This window comes from Drosophila erecta, unplaced genomic scaffold, assembly GCF_003286155.1.
Source record: "Drosophila erecta strain 14021-0224.00,06,07 unplaced genomic scaffold, DereRS2 tig00000055-arrow-pilon, whole genome shotgun sequence".
In the NCBI taxonomy this organism is placed as follows: Eukaryota; Metazoa; Arthropoda; class Insecta; order Diptera; family Drosophilidae; genus Drosophila; species Drosophila erecta.
This window is the reverse complement of record NW_020825200.1, coordinates 18,574,528-18,593,203: the sequence shown is the minus strand read 5'-3', so window position 1 is coordinate 18,593,203 and position 18,676 is coordinate 18,574,528. Positions and strand designations below refer to the sequence as shown.

Sequence of the window (18,676 nt, the reverse complement as noted above, 5' to 3'; positions counted from 1 at the left end):
TGCGTTTTAAAAGTTTTCCAATCGGAAGGAGAGCAAACTTCTGTGCGACCTGCGTAAATCTGCGAAAATCGTGGAAATCATGAAAATAATATTAAATGTAATCATCTCAGTACCTTCATCAAACATTGTAGCTCAGACTCTTTGGGAAATTAACCTCATTATCTGCCCGAAAATGAAATGCACAAAAGGCAGAAGGCTTTGTGCGTCTGGACTGCCACCTGGCCTCCGACTGGCTGTCCTGCGGTTTCCATTCTCACAATTTCATTCGTTTTTTTAAGGTTTCTGGTCACGTGCGTAAGGGTAAAGTGGCCCAGCCACTCGGCGCCGTGGCTGTGACCTTTTTAATGGGCTGTCAGGTCACGCAGCCATTTACAGGATTCCATTTTATTCATTTTTGTGGTTCCACCAGAGCCAGCAGAGACGGCTAATTTTTCAGCGCCAAAGCGATATCGAACCCATCGAATGGCCGATTTCCCAAAGGGAGTAAATAATTTGTAAAGATTTCGAGGCAAGCGCTTTGTGCATTTGCTGCGTAACTCCATCTCGTCACTCCTGCCGCACAAGTCGTAAATGCCAAGTTGTTGTGTTAGGCGGATCAAGGCATTCTACCCAGCTTCTTAGCCAACTCAAGTTGGCCGCAAAGGTGTGTGTGTTTAGCGAAGCAAGGCTCTAAAAGTGACGCACCACACTTGATGCCCGGGCAGCGCAAGACGTCTGCCAATTACCATGTGTAAACGCAATTTAATTATTAATAACGCAATTGAAGTTCTGCCCTCGCCTGTCCTCCAAGAGTAAATACTGCAGGGCTGCTTCACGAATTTCCGAGATTGGCAATAAATCGTGCTATGAAAACCTCCCCATCTATCTGGCTGAACTTGGGAAGCCGCTCTCGACTTTCCCGACTTCAAAGTGCCTCGCGATGCTGGGGGCCAGGCCAACATCCCCGAATTTAGGCCTAGTCTATATGGTGTATGGTGTGTACATTGTGTGTAGCACACACAATGTTGTACAGCAAATACTTAGCGGGCCGGAACTTTTGCTTGACTTTAATTTGTGTGTAAACACTTTAAATGCCGAGCCCGCCGCCGAGTGGGAATTAAAAGAGTATGCCGGGCACTCGAGCTTATCCGGGTGGGGTAGATTTCAGGATATGTGCGCTGTTTCTGGGGTGGAGTGGGTTGTTTGTCTGGTTTTTCACTTATATATTTATTTATGCAAGCCACGGCATATTTGCTTTGAGCCGAAGATAAATACCGATTGAGTGGCCTGACTCAGTCTGACTTAAGTGCGCCTGCTGGGAATCAAACCGCCATTTAATCAAACCGGGAAGAGCTGCTGCTGCTCAATACCAAGGCCTCGCCGGCAGCCAGACTCAATCCGGTGACCTCGAACAGGGAGCTGAAAAGATGTGCGCCCAAATGTCAGAACGGCCGTGCAGATGGTCAGCTTGGGGACGAGATGCCTTACCCTTCCGCCTTCGAGGACTGCAGGCTGCGGATGAGGAGCGTCAGGTGGGTGGGCAGCGTCTTGTCGAATTCGTATAAGTCCACAGTGACACCCTTGCTGGCAAAGTTGGCCACATAAATTATGGATGCAGAGCTGGAGATGTATCTGCAAAGGTAATGGTTCGGTACGTACTTCAAGGAATTTCTGCAGTATACGTGGCTCCCGGTGCACAACTTTTGCAGAAGAAGCTACTTTTGTGCGGTGTGCATGTTTCATTTCTGAAGTGTGACTTACTGGTTCACCAGTTTAAATGGCTCACCCCACATTTTGCGCCACATAGTTGCCAGGTCTTACTCACCGCTTCACCACAAACACATTCTCGCCAACCACTCCGTATTTGGTGGATCCATTCTGCAGCGCCAGCGAAGATTTCCGCAGCTCCACCAGAGCCTTGTAGATCTTCAGATGAGAGCGCTGAGCCGCCTGCTCCGCGTCCACATTCAGCGTTTGGTAGCCTGCTGCCAGTGGCAACCAAGTCTTGGATGCAGTGGAGAACCCGGCGTTGGTGCCACTCGTCCATTGGAAGGGAGTCCGTGAGGGATCGCGTGTGAACTGCTCGTAGATGTCCGAGTTGGAGTTGCAGGCCGCCGGGTCCTGGGTGTCTTCCCAGCTTATCTCGCCATCGGTCATACCCAGCTCCTCGCCCTGATAGGTGACACTAGCTCCGGGAAGGACCATGACCAGCATGTTCATGGCATCCGCGTTGGCAGTTCCATATCGACTGGCTGCCCGACGCTGGTCGTGGTTGCCTATTACCCAGTTGGCGACGCGTCCGGCGGGCAGGTTGTCCAACCAGTTGTCCACTGCCGTTTTTATGGATCCGGCAGAGACACCATCGCTGGCCAGTACCGTAATCAGGTTGAAGTTAAAGGGCAGATGGGCACCGGCCGTTGAGCGATTTCCGTAAAACTGCATTGTGTAGGCGGGCGGGGCATATGTCTCGATGAGGAGCACCCTCGAATCGCCACCATGGATACGCTGGTAGTCATCCATCACCACGCGCCATTGGTAGGCCATGTCAATGGTCTCCGGCCGGTTTTCGATGAGATCGCTCTTTAGGTACTTGCGGTCCTCGACGTCGTCCGTGAGCCCGCTAAGTTCCTCATCGGCATACTGACCATCTGCATCCGGCTCGATCTCGAAGAGCACTGGTACGGCATCGCAGCGGAAGCCGGCAACGCCTTGGTCCAACCAGTAGCGGAGCACTCGCTTCATCTGCTCCACGACCAGGGGATTGCGATAGTTCAGATCAGCCTGCTGCACCGCGAACTGGTGCAGGTAGTACTGCTGACGTTTCTCATTCCACTCCCAGGCACTTCCTCGGAAAGCTTGCAGCCAGTTGGAGGGGGGTTCCCTCGCTCCAGTAGTGGAATTCACCTTGCCATCATGCCAGACGTAGTAGTCCTCGTAGCCCTTCTCGCGATTCACTGATTTTACAAACCAAGAGTTCTCATCACTCGAGTGATTGGGCACGAAATCCAGGATGATCTTCAGGTCCAACTCGTTGGCCCGCTTGATGAGAGCCCTGAAGTCATCGAGGGTTCCGTATTCCGGCTGAATGTCAAAGAAGTCGGATATGTCATAGCCAAAGTCCACCATGGGCGAGGTGAAAATGGGCGACAGCCAAGCTGCCGTAACGCCCAGATCCTTCAGGTACTCCAGCTTACTGGTGATGCCATTTAAGTCTCCGATCCCATCGCCGTCGGAGTCCATGAAGGATCGCGGGTATATCTGATAAAACTGCGCATTTTCCCACCAGTCCTTTGTGGCTGTCGTCGACGTCGTGGTTTCGCATGACCCGCTTGGATGTGCCAGTATAACCAGCCCACAGACCAGCAAACCTAAAAGATCTAACCGCGTTCTGTGCATGTTTATTACTTGATGGCTAGGACTCAACGCTGTTCCTTTTATACGATTAAGCTGAAGCGGGATTACCAGAGCTTATATGATAACCCCGCATCGAGTGGGACATGCATTTGCCAAAACACTTGAAGGAGCACTTGAGCTGGAAATTTTCCAATAACAGTTCCGGAGTAGGCAATGTGAATGCTCCACAATCGATTAGGCGGACTCACCCCAGACCAATCAAAACGTTTCCACTTTGAGGTGTTATCTAACCGGTCGAGTGGACAGTCTATAAAGGGGCGAGCAATTGCCGGCTGCTTACACAAGGTATTTTGATTTGACCCAGGCAATGAAGCTTCTATCGCTGCTAACACTTCTGCTACTAGCCTTTGGCTCGAACGAGGCATGTCAAGTGCAGGACTCCTCCAGTGAAACGGCCAAGGACTGGTGGCAAACTGCCCAGTTCTATCAGATCTACCCGCGCTCCTTCAAAGACTCCGATGGCGATGGCATTGGCGATTTGAACGGCATAACCAGCAAGCTGGAGTATCTCAAGGACTTGGGCATAACAGCTGCTTGGCTATCGCCCATCTTCAAGTCGCCCATGGTCGACTTTGGCTATGACATATCCGATTTCTTTGACATCCAGGCGGAGTACGGAACTCTCGAGGATTTTCGCGCACTGATTAAGCGAGCCAAGGAGCTGGACCTGAAGATAGTGCTGGACTTTGTGCCCAACCATTCGAGCAACGAGAGCGAATGGTTCCAAAAGTCGGTAAGAAGGGAGAAGGGGTACGCGGACTACTACGTGTGGCACGACGGAAAGCTCGATTCCACCACTGGGAAGAGGCAGCCGCCGACCAACTGGCTGCAGTACTTCCGCGGAAGTGCCTGGGAGTGGAATGAGGAGCGTCAGCAGTACTACCTGCACCAGTTCGCAGTGCAGCAGCCCGATCTGAACTATCGCAATCCGCTGGTCGTGGAGCAGATGAAGCGAGTGCTGCGCTACTGGCTGAACGAGGGCGTCTCTGGCTTCCGGTGCGATGCACTGCCTCCGCTTTTTGAGGTCCTGCCCGATGGCGATGGCCAGTTTCCGGATGAGCTTGTGAGTGGGGCCACCGAGGACACAGATGATCGCAACTATCTGACCACCACGTACATCGAAAATCAGCCAGAGACCATCGATATGGTTTACCAGTGGCGTGCTGTGCTTGATGACCACCAACGCATTCATGGGGGCAACTCCAGCGTCTTGCTCATAGAGACGTACTCCCCCGCCTGGTTTACCATGCAGTTCTACGGGAATAGAAGCACCGAGGGAGCCCACTTACCCTTCAACTTCAACCTGATCACGGTGATGGAGCAAAAGGGCATTTCTGCGGCCAGCGTGCAGGAGGCAATCGACTTGTGGCTGAAGAACATGCCCGCAGGTCGCACACCGAATTGGGTGGTAAGTGGGGTCTTTAACTCGCGATCCGTATCCGGCGCTAATCCTTACAAGTCTAGCTAGGAAACCACGACAAGCGAAGGGCAGCTAGTCGGTATGGAACAGAGCACATCGATGGCATGAACATGCTGGTGATGATCCTGCCGGGAGTAAGTGTCACCTACCAGGGCGAGGAGATCGGCATGACCGATGGAGAGATCAGCTGGGAGGACACTGTCGATCCGTGGGGTTGCAACTCGAACCCGGACATCTACGAGCAGTACACCCGCGATCCAGAGAGAACCCCTTTTCAGTGGACTGGAGGCTCTAATGCCGGGTTCACGAATGGATCCTTCACCTGGTTGCCACTGGCTGCTGACTATGAAACGATAAATGTTGAAAGGGAACTGAGCGATGGCCTCTCACACTTGAAGATATACAAGGCTTTGGTGGCTCTACGTAATTCATCCAAAACTTTGCAAAATGGGTCCACAAAGTACCAGGCACTTTCCGAGGACGTCTTCGTAGTTCAGCGGTAAGTGATGGCATAATTTTGCTGATTGGTAGTTGGCTTATATTGCTGCTCCTTCGTAGATCTTTGGCCAATTCAGCCATTGTGCTCGTCATAAACTTTGGATCGGTGGCCAAAAGCGTTGACTTAAGCAAGTTTGACAAAAACCGTACCGAGAGCATGCTGCTGCTCATCAGAAGCATTGATTCCACCAAAAAGGAGGGGTAAGTGGAGCAGAGACCTTAAGCTTATCAAACTATTTAACATGTACTTATGGTCTTTTGAACAGGACACAGTACGATCCGAAAGCCTTGAGCCTAGATCCCTCGGAAGCCTTAGTCTTAAGCAGCGAATAAAACACGTTTTTAAATGGAAATTTTTGTTGATTCTTTGATATTCGTCTTGCTTTATTCGTAAATACATATGTGGCCAAAAAACATTTAGCGTTTTGCTGATAATAGTATTATTAACTATACACCAAGTAACTAATTCGAAAGACATTCAATTCGTGGATGTCCCGTGGGATTCTCATTAACGACTATGTACACTGAACACACAGACATGGAAAACGAACAAATTTTGCTATTTTTTGTACCCCATGTTTTGGCTAGACATGAATTGCATTACTTGCGCTCTATAACAAATATTTAACTACACGATAGCACATTTCAAGTTGAAAGCTGCTCACAATTAACGTAATTAACGTTAATACCAATCCAAATCGAGGTGTCGCTACGACTAAAAAATTCTCCGTAAAATACCATACATATGTACATCTTAGTTGGACAACAATTAAATCTACCATGTTGATGGGCTCAAACAACACAATAAATGCAATTGAAATTGTTCTAACTAGCTGCTACATTGCAAAGGGGCTGAGTCCCAGCCCTTTTGGAACATAATTGCGCCCTCGAAAAGTCCTCTTCATCCAGTGCTCACTGTACAGCGTTGCCTCACTTAGCCTATAAGTTTCATTTACTAATCAGATAGCTGGTAAGTTGCTTCGGTTGTAGAAAAAACATTTTTGAAATTATATCACATTTTCATTTTTTTGTTTCTTTTGGAACGCTTTGAAACAATGCTTAGCAATCTAGACAAGCTTAAGTACTAAACACTTATTGTTAGATTAAGGTTGACAATTTACGTTAAATATACCTTTTTAACTCTTGTGCTGAAGTGTAAAATGGAGAAACACATTTGTTTTGGGAAGAGTTGCAGAGATTTCTGATCAGCCGACTTTAATTCGCTCCATCCTTAAAATCCGAAGAACGCCCCAGGTGTCACAGAAATATCTTTGCTATTGAGAAACATGGTTGTATCGTCATCGAGTAACTTATGTATAAGAACATTTAGAGATGGCCTAACCCGGGCTCAAGCAAATTAAAAAGCAAACAAACATGGCAAGTGCTGTGGAACAAATACGCCTTCTAAGATCCGGAGATCCGTCTGATTCTGGACAACGCTCGGGTCAGCAGACACTGTCCACTTACGTATGGTTGAGACAATCCGGAATCTCCGGTGGCAGCTAAACGGGAATCGCGGCGCGCTTCTTTGCCGCACTACCGCTGCCGGTGCTGCCGGTGTCGCTGGAAGAGCTTTGTGTTCCATGTTGCTGCGGCGGATGTTGCTGCGGCGGATGTTGCTGCTGCTGGAGCTCGGCTTGTTGTCGCTGCTGCTCCTTCAGCAGCTGCTGCTGCAATTGCTGCGCGTTTAGCTATAAGTTTGTCTGCAGGACCGGCGGACGTTGACTCCCGTTTCCTTGCCCATTGTTGGGCGCCACGGACATGGTTTCGCTGACATCGCCCGTGGCCAAAGGAGTTGTTATCGTAGCCACCGGCGCCTCTGTTGCTGCTTCGCCAGTTGCCGCTGTTGTTGTTATGGGTGCTGCCGGGCCGCTTATGTGATTGTTGGTCGATGTGATGGCAAAGGCCACGGCTGGCTGGCCATGTTGGCGCTGATTGATTTTATTATTGTTGGCCACGACTTGCTCCGTTGCCACATCGCCGTCGCCGTCGCCATCACCATCGCCATCGCCATCGCCAACGCCATCGCCATTGCTGTTGCTGTTGCTATTGCTACTACCATTGGTGTTGCTGCTGCCGTTGCCACTGCCCTTATCTGTGGGCGTGGTCGTGGCCGTTGTGGTATTGTTTGGCACATATTGATCGGCATATGGTATTTGATTGTACGCGTTGATGTCCAGTGACGTGATTATACTGGAAATTGTCTGAGTGGCCATTTCGCACAATTTCTTCGTCTTTAGCGAGTTTTCTGTAATTATGGGTGTAAAATTGAGTTTCATTCTGTATACCAGCCATTTTAAAGTAACCAAATTTAAGTACGATATACATTTAATTGGATAACCTAACTCTTTCTTAGATAAAACATTGAAACCTTTTCACAAAAACTAAAAATACAATACGAATACGAATAAGAGAGGCAGAGTTCTCAGTACAGTTTTCGCAAAGGACTTACAAAATAATATTCTATTTTAATTGGTATAAATGAATGCAAAATGCGATTAATAGATTGTCAGCAGATAAAATAAAAGCACTTTCAATCATGCGATTAATTGATCGACTATAATTAATGAGGCAAGCAAACGTTATAAATAAATAAAAAAATAGAGTTTCATTCCGTATACCAGCCATTTTAAAATAACTAAATTGAAGTACGACATACATTTTATTTGATTGCCTAACTCGTTCTTAGATAAAACAGTATCTTAATTCATTGAAACATTTTCACAAAAACTAAAAATATAATACGAATGCGATTAAGAGAGACAGTTTTCGCAAAGGACTTGCAAAATAATATTCTATTTTAATTGGTATAAATGAATGCAAAATGCGATTAATAGATTGTCGGCAGACAAAATAAACGCACTTTCATTACGCGATTAATTGATCGATTATAATTAATGAGGCAAGCAAACGTTATACCTCTTAATTGCACTATTCAACGGGAAATTACATGTGTCAATATTACGTTTGCTCCACACAAAGTGTGTGTATGGTGAGCGCAATGTTTACCGACCCAGGACACGTTAACCGATACCCCTTAATTACTGACCTGTGTTCGTGGGAGTGATATGCTTCTGGATCTTCTCCTCCTGGGCACAGGTGGCGGCGGTCACCACGGCGGCGGCCATCATGGACGAGGGTCCGGTGCCAGCGGTGCGGTGCATGTTGCCGTAGCGCGGCGGCATCATGCTCTGCCGCACGTTGCGCTCGGGGCGTATGAGTATTATGTACAGCTGCAAGGACACAAGCGCACGGTCGTGTGAGAAAAGCAGCGCGTCTTTCCCATTAGGTTAATTTCCCGTCCGAGGCATTAATCGAACGGCCCATTGTGCGTAATGGCTATTTGGGGCGATATCCAATTTTGTGGTTTTGTGTTCCCACAAGATGGCTTATCTTACGGCTTTGATTAGAAGTCAGTGCGTGACTGCCGCGCCCACTTCCAAGTCCCATTCCCAATCCGAATCCAAGTATCATTAGCTACTTCCTACTCCGATGGCCAGGCGTAATTGTGGTCCACAGCAAACCCAGCGCCTTGCGCCGCTTACACAGAGAATAAAAGCACCACAAATTAACTTACGTGCACTTCTGAATAAAGTAACCTGAGCAATGTTATAATCGGATGAAATCTTAATACGCTCTCGCAACAATTCATAATTTAATGATAAATTTGAAAAAAAAAAAACACCAACTTTGAGATTAACTTTCACACCCATTTGAACACCCAAAAATATTGTTTTAAGTAAAATCCATTCTATATATGGGCACTGAGCTACAGCTACAGTTGCACCATCCATTAGTTGCAACATAGGGAAAATTTCGAGCAGTGCTCCACACGTTTCCACTTGCGATACGGTGGCTCATTTCCGCAGTGCCTTGACATTGCTTGGCAGCCATTTGGTCGCCCCTTGTTATTGTTTTGCCCGCAAACAAACGCGGCAAGTTGGAAAACAAACTAGGGCAGCGCCGCGTGGCAGTCGGAAGTCGAAAGTCGGAACGGCTTGCCACCTCGACGAGCCTGTGTCCTTCGGAAGGAGGCGGGCTGCCGGCACCTTTGCGCCCGGGCCTTAGTTGGTTGCCTCTTAGTCCGGCGATCGCAGTTGTTGTGGGGCATGCCGCATTCATGGCACCCTTTATTGTTTTCCCTTTGGCCAGACACAAGCAGTTGTAAATTGCATTTTTATGGCTCGCGGTGCACGGTGCACGGTGCGGTTCGTGTGCTTGTGCTCACTGTACTTGCCGCGTACGCATTACAGTGTGCCCTCCTAACCGTGCATTAGGTGACATCTGATAGCGGGCAGTTGGCCCGGTTAGCAGCCACTGGGCCGAGAAGTATGATCCCCTCCGACATTCAATAATAGCCTGTGCCGAGTGTTTACGGCTCTCCAGCTCCCCGGGGTTTTGTGCTACTTTGCACCCGGAACATGCAGACAGGCCATAAAATGTAGCTCCGCTTCGAGGCCAAGAACTATGACGTGTGCGACTGTGGGAGCCCCGCTCCGTTGCTAATCAAGCTTCTGGCTGATTTACCATTGCTAGCTCCTTGCTCTGAAATGGCGAAAACACTGGGGAAAAGTCCTTCCAGGCACCTTAAAGTAACGCATAAAAACCTTTGGAAGTAAACGGAAAGGTGTTTTCCTTCCAAATGCCTTAAAATGAGGAGGCTTCACATTTTTCTCAATAGAGCTTTTGATTATCCGATCTGGCTGTCATGCTTGCCATATTTATGCAAGGAATAAACAAACAAGCTATTTGACATTTTCCTATAATAAATCCAAGCAAAACTTTTCCCTTTTTGCCTTTTCCTTTGCTGTAAAAGGTCGTGTTTCTGTGTAATGAAGTTATCAGTGCCTGAAAGTAAACTACCTCCCTGGCGTTCAATATGGGGGCAACCAGCTGCTCCTCCCTGCTGCACCATCTAGTCCATGAACCCAACTGGCTGGCTATATTTGGCTTGTCTGGCAGTTTACTTGCATCTTAATGGCTAATAGCAGGGCGTATTAAAAAATATGTTGGCATAAAGGCAGCGCGCCTTTGGGAGGAGATCATGACCAGTTCAGCTCCGTGGAGGACGTGGCTTGTTGACATTTAAGCTTCTTCTGGGGAGAACGTAATGAAATGGCCAGGGAACAAGGACCGAGTACCAAGGAGCAAGGACCAAGGACTATGGAGCAAAAGGAAGGGTGGGCTTTAAATATGGCAATATGGTTGGAAGCAACACATCGAAATTGATGCAGTCGGTTGCTGAATTACCAAACCCTGGGCGCCCGGCTGTCATCATCTTCCGTCTTATTGCATTTTAATGAACCACTCGTCCCTGCGTCCCCAATGAAATGGAATAAAATCGCCGATGGCCACTGCATACAGGGGCACCCAAAATGATTCAACGGTCGCAGATAAATGCGCAATAATTAATGCATAACGCAATTACCAATCAATTTATGGAGAACCCATGGTTGCCCCGAGCCCCACCCACTCCCAGTTATCCGGACTCACCTTGGGCGAAAAGAGACAGGCGATGGTCACGCTGGCGGACAGGCTGATGGTCACCGACATGCTGGTGATGCGCAGCGGGACGTGGTTGGCGGTACCGAAGTAGAGCGGCACAAAGGCCAGCCAAATCACACAGGTCGTGTACATGGTGAATCCTGTAACAATAGAGTCGAGCAATCAATCCAAATGTCTAATTATCGGTGGGATAGCTTCCGCATATTCCGCTTTAGCATTTCTGCATGCACGAATCCATAAATCCAAAATCCATAAAATATTGACTAATAAATATTTCATTGGCGCGTATTGTTTCAGAAATAACCAAATTAATCAGTGCCGTTTTTATAAAAATACAATACACATAACTAAATAATGAGAAGCCATGCATACTATAATGATGTTGCGCTATTCACATGTGTTGCTATTTTACGCCGTTAATAATAAACCAGTTAATAATATTGCTGCCGTAATGAAGCGGGCTATAGGGAAAGCCAACCCATCCAGGCTGATTTTATGTTTGGATACTACATCTTGCACAGAACCCGCCAAGACAGGGCCAATTACTCGGAATTATAGCACTGTTCGAAATAAAGAGCTCAATTACTCACCAATATGCTTCGATTCGTTGAAGGCCTCCGGAATCTTTCGCGTGAGCACCGCGTAGACCGTGCAAATAACAATCAGGAAGATTGGGTAGGAGAACGCAATCATGTAGGAGGCATCGATGTACGAGTCGCAGACGAGCAGATTATCCTCGCGTGTGGGATAATGGTGCATGGCATGTGAGGGCGCAATTACCATCCAAACGCCGTTGATGAGTATCTGCGAATGGAGTGAATGGAGGGAATGACTCGGAGTCACCGCCGGGCATCCAGGAGCTCCGCCAGGAGCTCCGCCTGACCACTCCACACTCACCTGCACGCTGACCAGGCACGCACAGATTACCAGCTGGGACTTGGGACTAATGAAGGAGGGCCGCTTGGCGGATTGTTTGCCCGCTTTGAAGATCCGCGCAATGCGATTCGTTTTGGTCAACAGTGCCGCATACACGACCGTGAAGCAGAAGCCGACACCGAACCTGCGGGAAAGCGGGAAAGCGGAAAAGCGGGAGTTTCGCAGGAAAATTCACACGCATCATCTCGGCACTTTGCACACTCACCGCTGAATGGCACACACTATGTTGGTTGGCTTCAGGACCAGGGCAAAGGTGACGCCGTAGCACATGAAAATCCCCGCCAGCAGGATGTAGCTCAGCTCCCGCCCAGAGGCACGCACTATGGGCGTGTCGTTGTGCCTGTCGGGAAGGAGGAGAGTGGAGGAGGAGAAAGGCGTTACCTTAGCTTGAAACTTTCGACGAGGTTTTCTCGCGCCAATTACTGCATCATTTTTATGTCTCTGCCGGTCAACTTTGTGGCGAAGTTTGCCCGGCAAGGGTGAAACTTTTTAATTGCTTCCATATCCATGCAAGCGCACAGTGTGTGCCAATAAATGCAGGCAGAGAAACACAAATCAATCGGGAGGATAATTTATTTGATTTATCTATCTACTTGGGAATTCCACTGCCTGGGAAAACTACCCAGGAAAACTACTACAAATGCTTATCCATTAGATCACCGTGTCCTTAAACTTGTTACAAATATGAACAAACTATAGTTACGGGTATAAACACAAAGAGGACTGCTACGACTATCAGATACCATGTCCACAAATGAAGAAATGGTTAAAAACATTAAATTAGTTGAAACTATACTGTGAAAATATTTGGATTCCTCTATTGAAACCGATCTTACTGATATTGCTTCTGATGGATTGTGAATATTTGAAGGCAATTTCCTGATTAATTGTTCTCTAAATTATGTGCTTCTTGATATACTTGACATTCGATCTTAAAACTAATTTGCTTCATCCTAGCGAACGTCAGTTTTTTCTCGCGGTGCATGCGCTGCTCACCTGACAAACACGCCCATGACGAAGAGCGTTACCAGGATGCCGGTCGCACTGAACGCCATAGCCCCGATGGCCCAGGCGGACTCCGGTCGCAGATATATCTCGGGGATGGGGCGGCAGTACTGCTTGTGGGCGTCGGGGAGAGTGCCCAGCTTGCACAGCTTGCAGTGGGTCTCGTCATCCGGGTGGCGGATCTGCAATGGACGCACCGCACAAAGGAACACTTGATAAATGGATGGGGCGAGCACAAAGGCGGCATGTTTGCCATTCAGTTGCAGCCCCTTTCAGGCCTGATGGCTTAATTGTTTCTGCCTGCTAGTCGCCATTTTTTCCATCCCCCGTCCACGAGTTAGTTCCGGAATAATTCACTTGGCGCCACATTTCAATCTATTCGAAGGGCCGACAAATAAATTACTGGCCCCAGATGGGCTTCACTTACTTGATAGGTTGTGCAATTGAAGCAGTGCCAGCAGCAGCTCTCGCCTTCCACGTACTTCTTGGCCTGGCCCACTAGACAGGGCAGGCTGCAGACGGACTCCGGCGGCTTGGGACTCAGCCGCTTGAACTTCACCTCTGCGGCAGCGGGAGAACGAGATCAATATTAGTCGTGGTGGAGGGGAGGACAGTCACTTGTTTGGATGTATCATGTATGGATGATCATCCAACTATCTTATCTTTTAAGTACTTCCTGCTAATCCCTGGCACAAGCGATGCCCATCTTACCCGACATGTTGAGCCGCAGCTCGCCCTCGGTGTACTCGCCCACCTTGACCCAGTGGTACTGTCCCGCCTGGGACTGCTTGAAGTGGATGATGTTGTACCGGGCCGGACCGTCGCCGTTCCCGTCGAAGCGGAACTCGTCGCCGCTGAGGCCTGCGGAGGGGGGAGGGAGGAGGAATGATCGAATAGGAGTTAAATGGGTTTATGGTTTCACGCCTGCCAGAGGCACAGAGACACAGAGGCTTCGCCGGCTTTGCCACTTTCTCGCTCGCCCTATCAGAAAATTGACAATCTGCGCTAGTCAGTCAGAGCCCTTGGCTTCCGGCCGTCCGGCCGTCCGGACGTCCGTCTGTCCGTGTAATTTATTGAATTTCAATCGAGTTCAATGACGATGACAAGCAAGTCAATTTTCCACTCGAAAGCATGGCCAATGCGCCTTGTAGCACTCTCGCAGGCTGAGATATGCCAGTGCGTGTGGCTTTTGGACCAACTGCAAGGACATGCTGGCAGGAAGCAGCCACTTCTGCCAGGAACTGAGCGAGAGCAAAGCGACTTCAGCCTGTCTGGCGTCCTGTTTTAAGTTTTTCCCTTAATTTGACTGGGTGTCGATCGCGCACCAGTGGATACTGTTCCCACTCACCCTCAAACTCCACTTTACGCAAATACTTGAGCAGGTCCGCACCCTTCGTCGGCTTCATGGCCTCGCAGAGCGAAGGACCTCCGCCGCACAGGTCGCGGTGCATGTCCCTGAGGAGAAGAAGTTCCATTACAAGTTATTTGGCTCTAGGTTGGGAAAACACAAAGGTGTGGCCTAATCTACTATTATTTTCCTAATACGTTAAGGCTTTTAAAACAAGCGCAATGTACCTCAGGGCGTAGGCGAATGCCATCACTGCATCGCTGACGAACTGCAGCTGGTCCTCGAAGTCTGTGTTCTGCCGTGAAAGCCGCTCCTTTTTGGTGCACTGCTTGGTGTAGTTGTTGTATGGAGTGCTCGTGCTGCCGGGATAGCGGCACTGGAAGTGATCCTCCCAGAACTCTGAAAGCAAGGTAAGCGTTGGGTGAAGGGCTATAAAATAAGCCTCCAAATGCTGTGCGCAAATCAATGAGGAGGGCTATTGTGGGAGCATTAGGTGCCCCTTTAATTTGATCCACTTACCCACGAACCAGGGATTGCGCTGGTTGTTCTCCACCGTCAGGCTGAGGAAGTACTCCTCGAAGCCGCGCACAGGATTCGCCTGCGGCTGCACAGACAGCGTGCCTTCCACCTGTTGATGACACCAAGACACACGCGGCGTATACTTAATGAGCTTGATCAGGGAGGAGGGCCACTTCTGGGCTTGAAGGACTTAGACAAATTAATTAGCCACGCACAGACGCAGGCACGATTAATTCAAATTGAAGAATAATTCATCATGGGCAAGGGCGTGCGTTCTTTCGGGTTTTTCGGTCGCCATCATTTATAATTTTTTGGCTATCATATACTGTGTACTGGGGCTGGGCCCTCGTATGTGGGAAATTATGTGGCCAAAGTCCGAATCATTAATCAAACCTAGTAGTTCCGCCCATTTAGGCTCATAATTTCCGACTGACGGTAAGTGGCCCGTCATCCAGCCTAACGAAATAGTTCACCTACCTCCGGCTCGTAGTCGTCGGACACCAAATTCCGGGCACTCCAGCCATCGGATCCGATCCAGGAGAAGGAGCCAGTTGCATTCGCCCGGCGCACCGCCCGCATCACCTGCCGCACCTCCTGATCCGATCCGAAAATAATGGCCCCTGGGCAGCAGCAGATTGAAAGGATGCGAAGGAGAAAGGAAGAAATTAATTTTAATTGCAATCAATAGTGAATGAGCGGCTTTTGTGCAAAAGAAAAGAGTCGCCTGCTGTTCTCCTTTTCGAGGCTGCTCCTTCATTGGCGGCTTAAAGGTTTTCCAGACTTAATGACAATCTTATGTACGCAAATGCTGTATAAATAAAGCGGATTACTTCAGCTGTTTGGGGTCCTTAAAAGTATACATGGCAGAGTAGATATTGATGTAATGCAACCACTTTTCAGACTTTCTCCGTGTTACGCATCTTACTATACCTAGATTGTCTGGCAAGGTATTTTTCTTCAATTTGCAAGAAATACAATACTTTAATTGGCTTCAAAAACGGAACAGTAAGTCCACCAAAAGTGTGGAGATATCATTTGAAATGCCAAGCAAACAAAGTTCACCATGGCTAATTGGCCAAGCCGACACCTAAGTCGCTTGTGGTTCTGTGAATGGAACTCAGGCTCCTAAAATATCCCTGGGTTAGGTGCTCACCAAATATGGCTAAAGCTTTCGGCCCTTATTGTTTCGGTCTGGACAAACTTGTATGAGATACATGAGCTGCAGTTGTCACTTCTTGACGGCCCTCCCAAGAGCGCCTTTGTCTCGGCCATAATTTTTTGCCCCTTCAACATGTCCCGGTATCGATTTGCCACTGCTGCTCCGCCACTCGAAGTGGAAGGAGGGAATCTTCTTCAAAGGCAGCAGCGGAGACAACGGGAAAACTTGTCGATACTTTTGTGAAGTGAATGATATTTTGCCTGGATTATCACTTTGCCTCAGCCATGCACTTGAGCAGCTTCTGTGTACACCAGTCGAGTCCAACGGATATTCTTGGCAGTGATATCAAATTTAATTTAGGAGCCCACTCGGCAGGATATTTATGCAGATTAGGGGAAACTTTAAAGCGGGTGGGGCAGCGGCCATGTCCTGGCACATCGGCGATAAAAAGGAAAAACATGTCGGCCCCCCGCCCCCGCCCCCGCCCACATTCCATTTGGCTCCGGAGTGACATGTGTGGGGATCCGAACAAGCGTTAAGTTTGCCCCTGGCGGCAGTTACCAGCCGCAGTTACGGATCCGGAAGGGCATCATTTTTCAGCGACCCAACTGGAGCCCCGACCAGGAGCAGGAGCAGGAGCAGAACCCTCGATATGCAAAATTAAACAACTGATGCCAGGGAAAATACTTTGTCAAATTGATTAATCGTTGCGAGGCAGCGCCCTGTAAGCAGCGTCAAATCACAAATCACAATAAATAACGGTGGCGGAGAAACCCTTTTCTTGGGGGCCAACTTGGCGGACTTGGCCCACTGCTTTACGACTCCTGATGGCGCATTTATGTAAATCAAAAATTGTTTGCCAGACAAAAGTCAATTGTTATTGGTCGACCCGTGTGCGTTTTATTGGCGGGCACGACCCTGCCGTTCTTCACCCTTCGAGGAGCTGACTAATGATATACGCCGAGCAGTAGGCGGTAATTATTTTTAATTTATACCTCTTTCGGAGTCTGAAACTGGCAGCTGATTCCTATTCGACAGGGCAACGCAAAATGTTGAAAGTCAAATTGATTGACATTTATTTTTTGTTTATCGCGCTGCTCAATCGCGTCAATGGCGCAGATTGGGGAAATGCCATGTGGAAAAGTGCTTTTCATTTGGGTTGAAAAATCGTTCCGATAAATTTGAGCTTGGCCAGCCCTGCGCTGACTGGAATTCTTAATTGCTTGCCATGTCGAATAGGTGGCGTTATCCATCAGCGCTCGGGGGCGCCAAGTACTCTTAGCTTTGGACAGTGGCTTCAATTTTGGCCATAACAAATACACACTTTTTGCGCCACTGCAGTATTGGGCGGATCAGGTTGCCCACTTCGGGGCGACTATCTCTCAATTTATTTGCATATAACTTTTTCCGTTTGTTTTGCGACGAACTTTTTAATTTCCCGCTGGGACAGATGGCACAACGGCGCGCTGGCGAGGGAGTTTTAAAATATTTTCATTTAATTTACGCAATTTCCGTCGCCACCCAAAAATCCTAGCATAGTTCCCGACTCCGGATCGCATTCATTTGGCGGGCACTGCGAAGGGCTTGCCCTTTGCATTTGCACTGCGCCTTCGCTTTGACATTTTCATTTTAAATTGCATTCTGACAGGCAGCCTGCAGTCGCTGTTCCGGTGGAAATGCACTTTCCCACCACCAACCCAACCCCCCACCCCCCACCCCCCTCACCACTCCGCAGTTGCATACCTCGGGCCCGCGGCTTCGTCAGCAGCTTCTGCACTATATTGTCGTAGGCGATGTCCTCGGCCACTCCCGAATCCTTTACCAGCTTCTCCTTGATGGCAATACAAATGTTATGGCGCGCCAGGAGCTCCTCCAGTTCCTCGAAAGCCTGAAAGCAAGTGCAGTGTGGGTGAGCAATAAGAACTCCTGTGGTGGGCAAAATGTTTACGCAGGTAAGGATGCCGTCTGCACTGCCAGCGGTCGAGGATATAAACATATGATAATGGAGTGCTGCTAACGATTTGAAATGGTACTTGTTATTCGAAGTGACGCGGTTTACGGAATATTGGTTAAATGGCTTTGCCTATTAGGTAAAATCTTAAGTGCGCGGTGTACATTTACTTGGAACTTGCTCTTTAAAATGCAATGTTTCCATGTTTAATGGAAATATTACACCGCTGTTATCCAAGAAACCAGAATGGAACATGCAATATATATTCATCTTGCCTTAAACCTATTTCTCGGCCATAGATGCACTCACTTCTGCCGTTTCAATGAAGTTCCACACAAAAACACCCACCTTGATTCCGTAATTGCTCTCCTCGTAGATAATCGAGACGTAGCTCCATCCCATCCGCTTCACAATCTCCACCATGGCCTTCACCTGGTAGTGATCCGAGGGAATAGTGCGGGAGAAGTACTCGAATCGCTGTTTGTTGCTCAGCTCGGGGCTGGTGGAGAAGTAGGACACCTGGTTGGAAAAGAGGAGGGAAAAAATTTGGTGGCACGAAGAGCAAGTGTGTTATTTTACGTAACTACCCTTTTCCCATTTTTTAGTTTTCCATTTAGTTTTCATATTTTGTCTCACGCTGCTGCAGAACCCTTCGTTAGCTCCTTCCCAGCTTTTCACTCATATTTTCCCGCTTAAGCTGTTCCTCAAAAACCACAAACAATGCTGCTTTCGAGGAAAACATCAACGGGCATTACCTTTCAAGACCCAAGCTGCAGTGGAAGGCCAACTGTGGTGAACCGGCCAAAGCCGGGAAACCAATTTCACGCACACATAAACTGCTCGGTTAGCGGAGGATCCGCCCACAAACACTTGGCCAGGAACTAAGTGCATCCTGAGGCAAATCGTCGATGGCGTGACTAGTCAACTGCAAGTGTTTAATGA

General features: G+C 48.5%; 3 protein-coding genes across 4 annotated transcripts in view; 1 reads left to right on the top strand and 2 right to left on the bottom strand.

The window, feature by feature from the left end:
• Window positions 1-473: 473 nt before the first annotated feature.
• LOC6542707 (maltase A1) lies at window positions 474-3,383 on the bottom strand. Its single transcript, XM_001970419.3, has 3 exons — window positions 1,805-3,383; window positions 1,468-1,611; window positions 474-1,398 (listed from the first exon to the last, which is right to left on the bottom strand). Exons 1-3 carry the CDS (start codon window positions 3,373-3,375, stop codon window positions 1,314-1,316), a joined length of 1,800 nt encoding a protein of 599 aa, XP_001970455.1. The 5' UTR covers window positions 3,376-3,383; the 3' UTR covers window positions 474-1,313.
• A 295-nt stretch (window positions 3,384-3,678) lies between these two features.
• On the top strand, window positions 3,679-5,664 carry LOC6541123 (maltase A1). Its single transcript, XM_001970418.3, has 4 exons — window positions 3,679-4,801; window positions 4,858-5,312; window positions 5,372-5,512; window positions 5,578-5,664. Exons 1-4 carry the CDS (start codon window positions 3,701-3,703, stop codon window positions 5,642-5,644), a joined length of 1,764 nt encoding a protein of 587 aa, XP_001970454.1. The 5' UTR covers window positions 3,679-3,700; the 3' UTR covers window positions 5,645-5,664.
• Window positions 5,665-7,002: 1,338 nt separating this feature from the next.
• The window catches only part of LOC6542877 (metabotropic glutamate receptor 8), a 42,944-nt gene continuing 31,270 nt past the window's right edge, over window positions 7,003-18,676 (bottom strand). For both annotated transcript variants that reach the window (XM_026979198.1, XM_015159099.2), the window contains 15 exons: window positions 18,083-18,253; window positions 17,527-17,671; window positions 15,102-15,244; window positions 14,625-14,733; window positions 14,333-14,504; window positions 14,106-14,212; window positions 13,469-13,618; window positions 13,185-13,318; window positions 12,749-12,939; window positions 11,958-12,092; window positions 11,714-11,876; window positions 11,407-11,620; window positions 10,805-10,956; window positions 8,361-8,544; window positions 7,003-7,559 (listed from right to left, as the gene is read on the bottom strand). In XM_026979198.1, coding sequence (XP_026834999.1) covers window positions 7,003-7,559; window positions 8,361-8,544; window positions 10,805-10,956; window positions 11,407-11,620; window positions 11,714-11,876; window positions 11,958-12,092; window positions 12,749-12,939; window positions 13,185-13,318; window positions 13,469-13,618; window positions 14,106-14,212; window positions 14,333-14,504; window positions 14,625-14,733; window positions 15,102-15,244; window positions 17,527-17,671; window positions 18,083-18,253 — 2,727 coding nt within the window. The remainder of the gene's footprint in view (window positions 7,560-8,360; window positions 8,545-10,804; window positions 10,957-11,406; window positions 11,621-11,713; window positions 11,877-11,957; window positions 12,093-12,748; window positions 12,940-13,184; window positions 13,319-13,468; window positions 13,619-14,105; window positions 14,213-14,332; window positions 14,505-14,624; window positions 14,734-15,101; window positions 15,245-17,526; window positions 17,672-18,082; window positions 18,254-18,676) is intronic.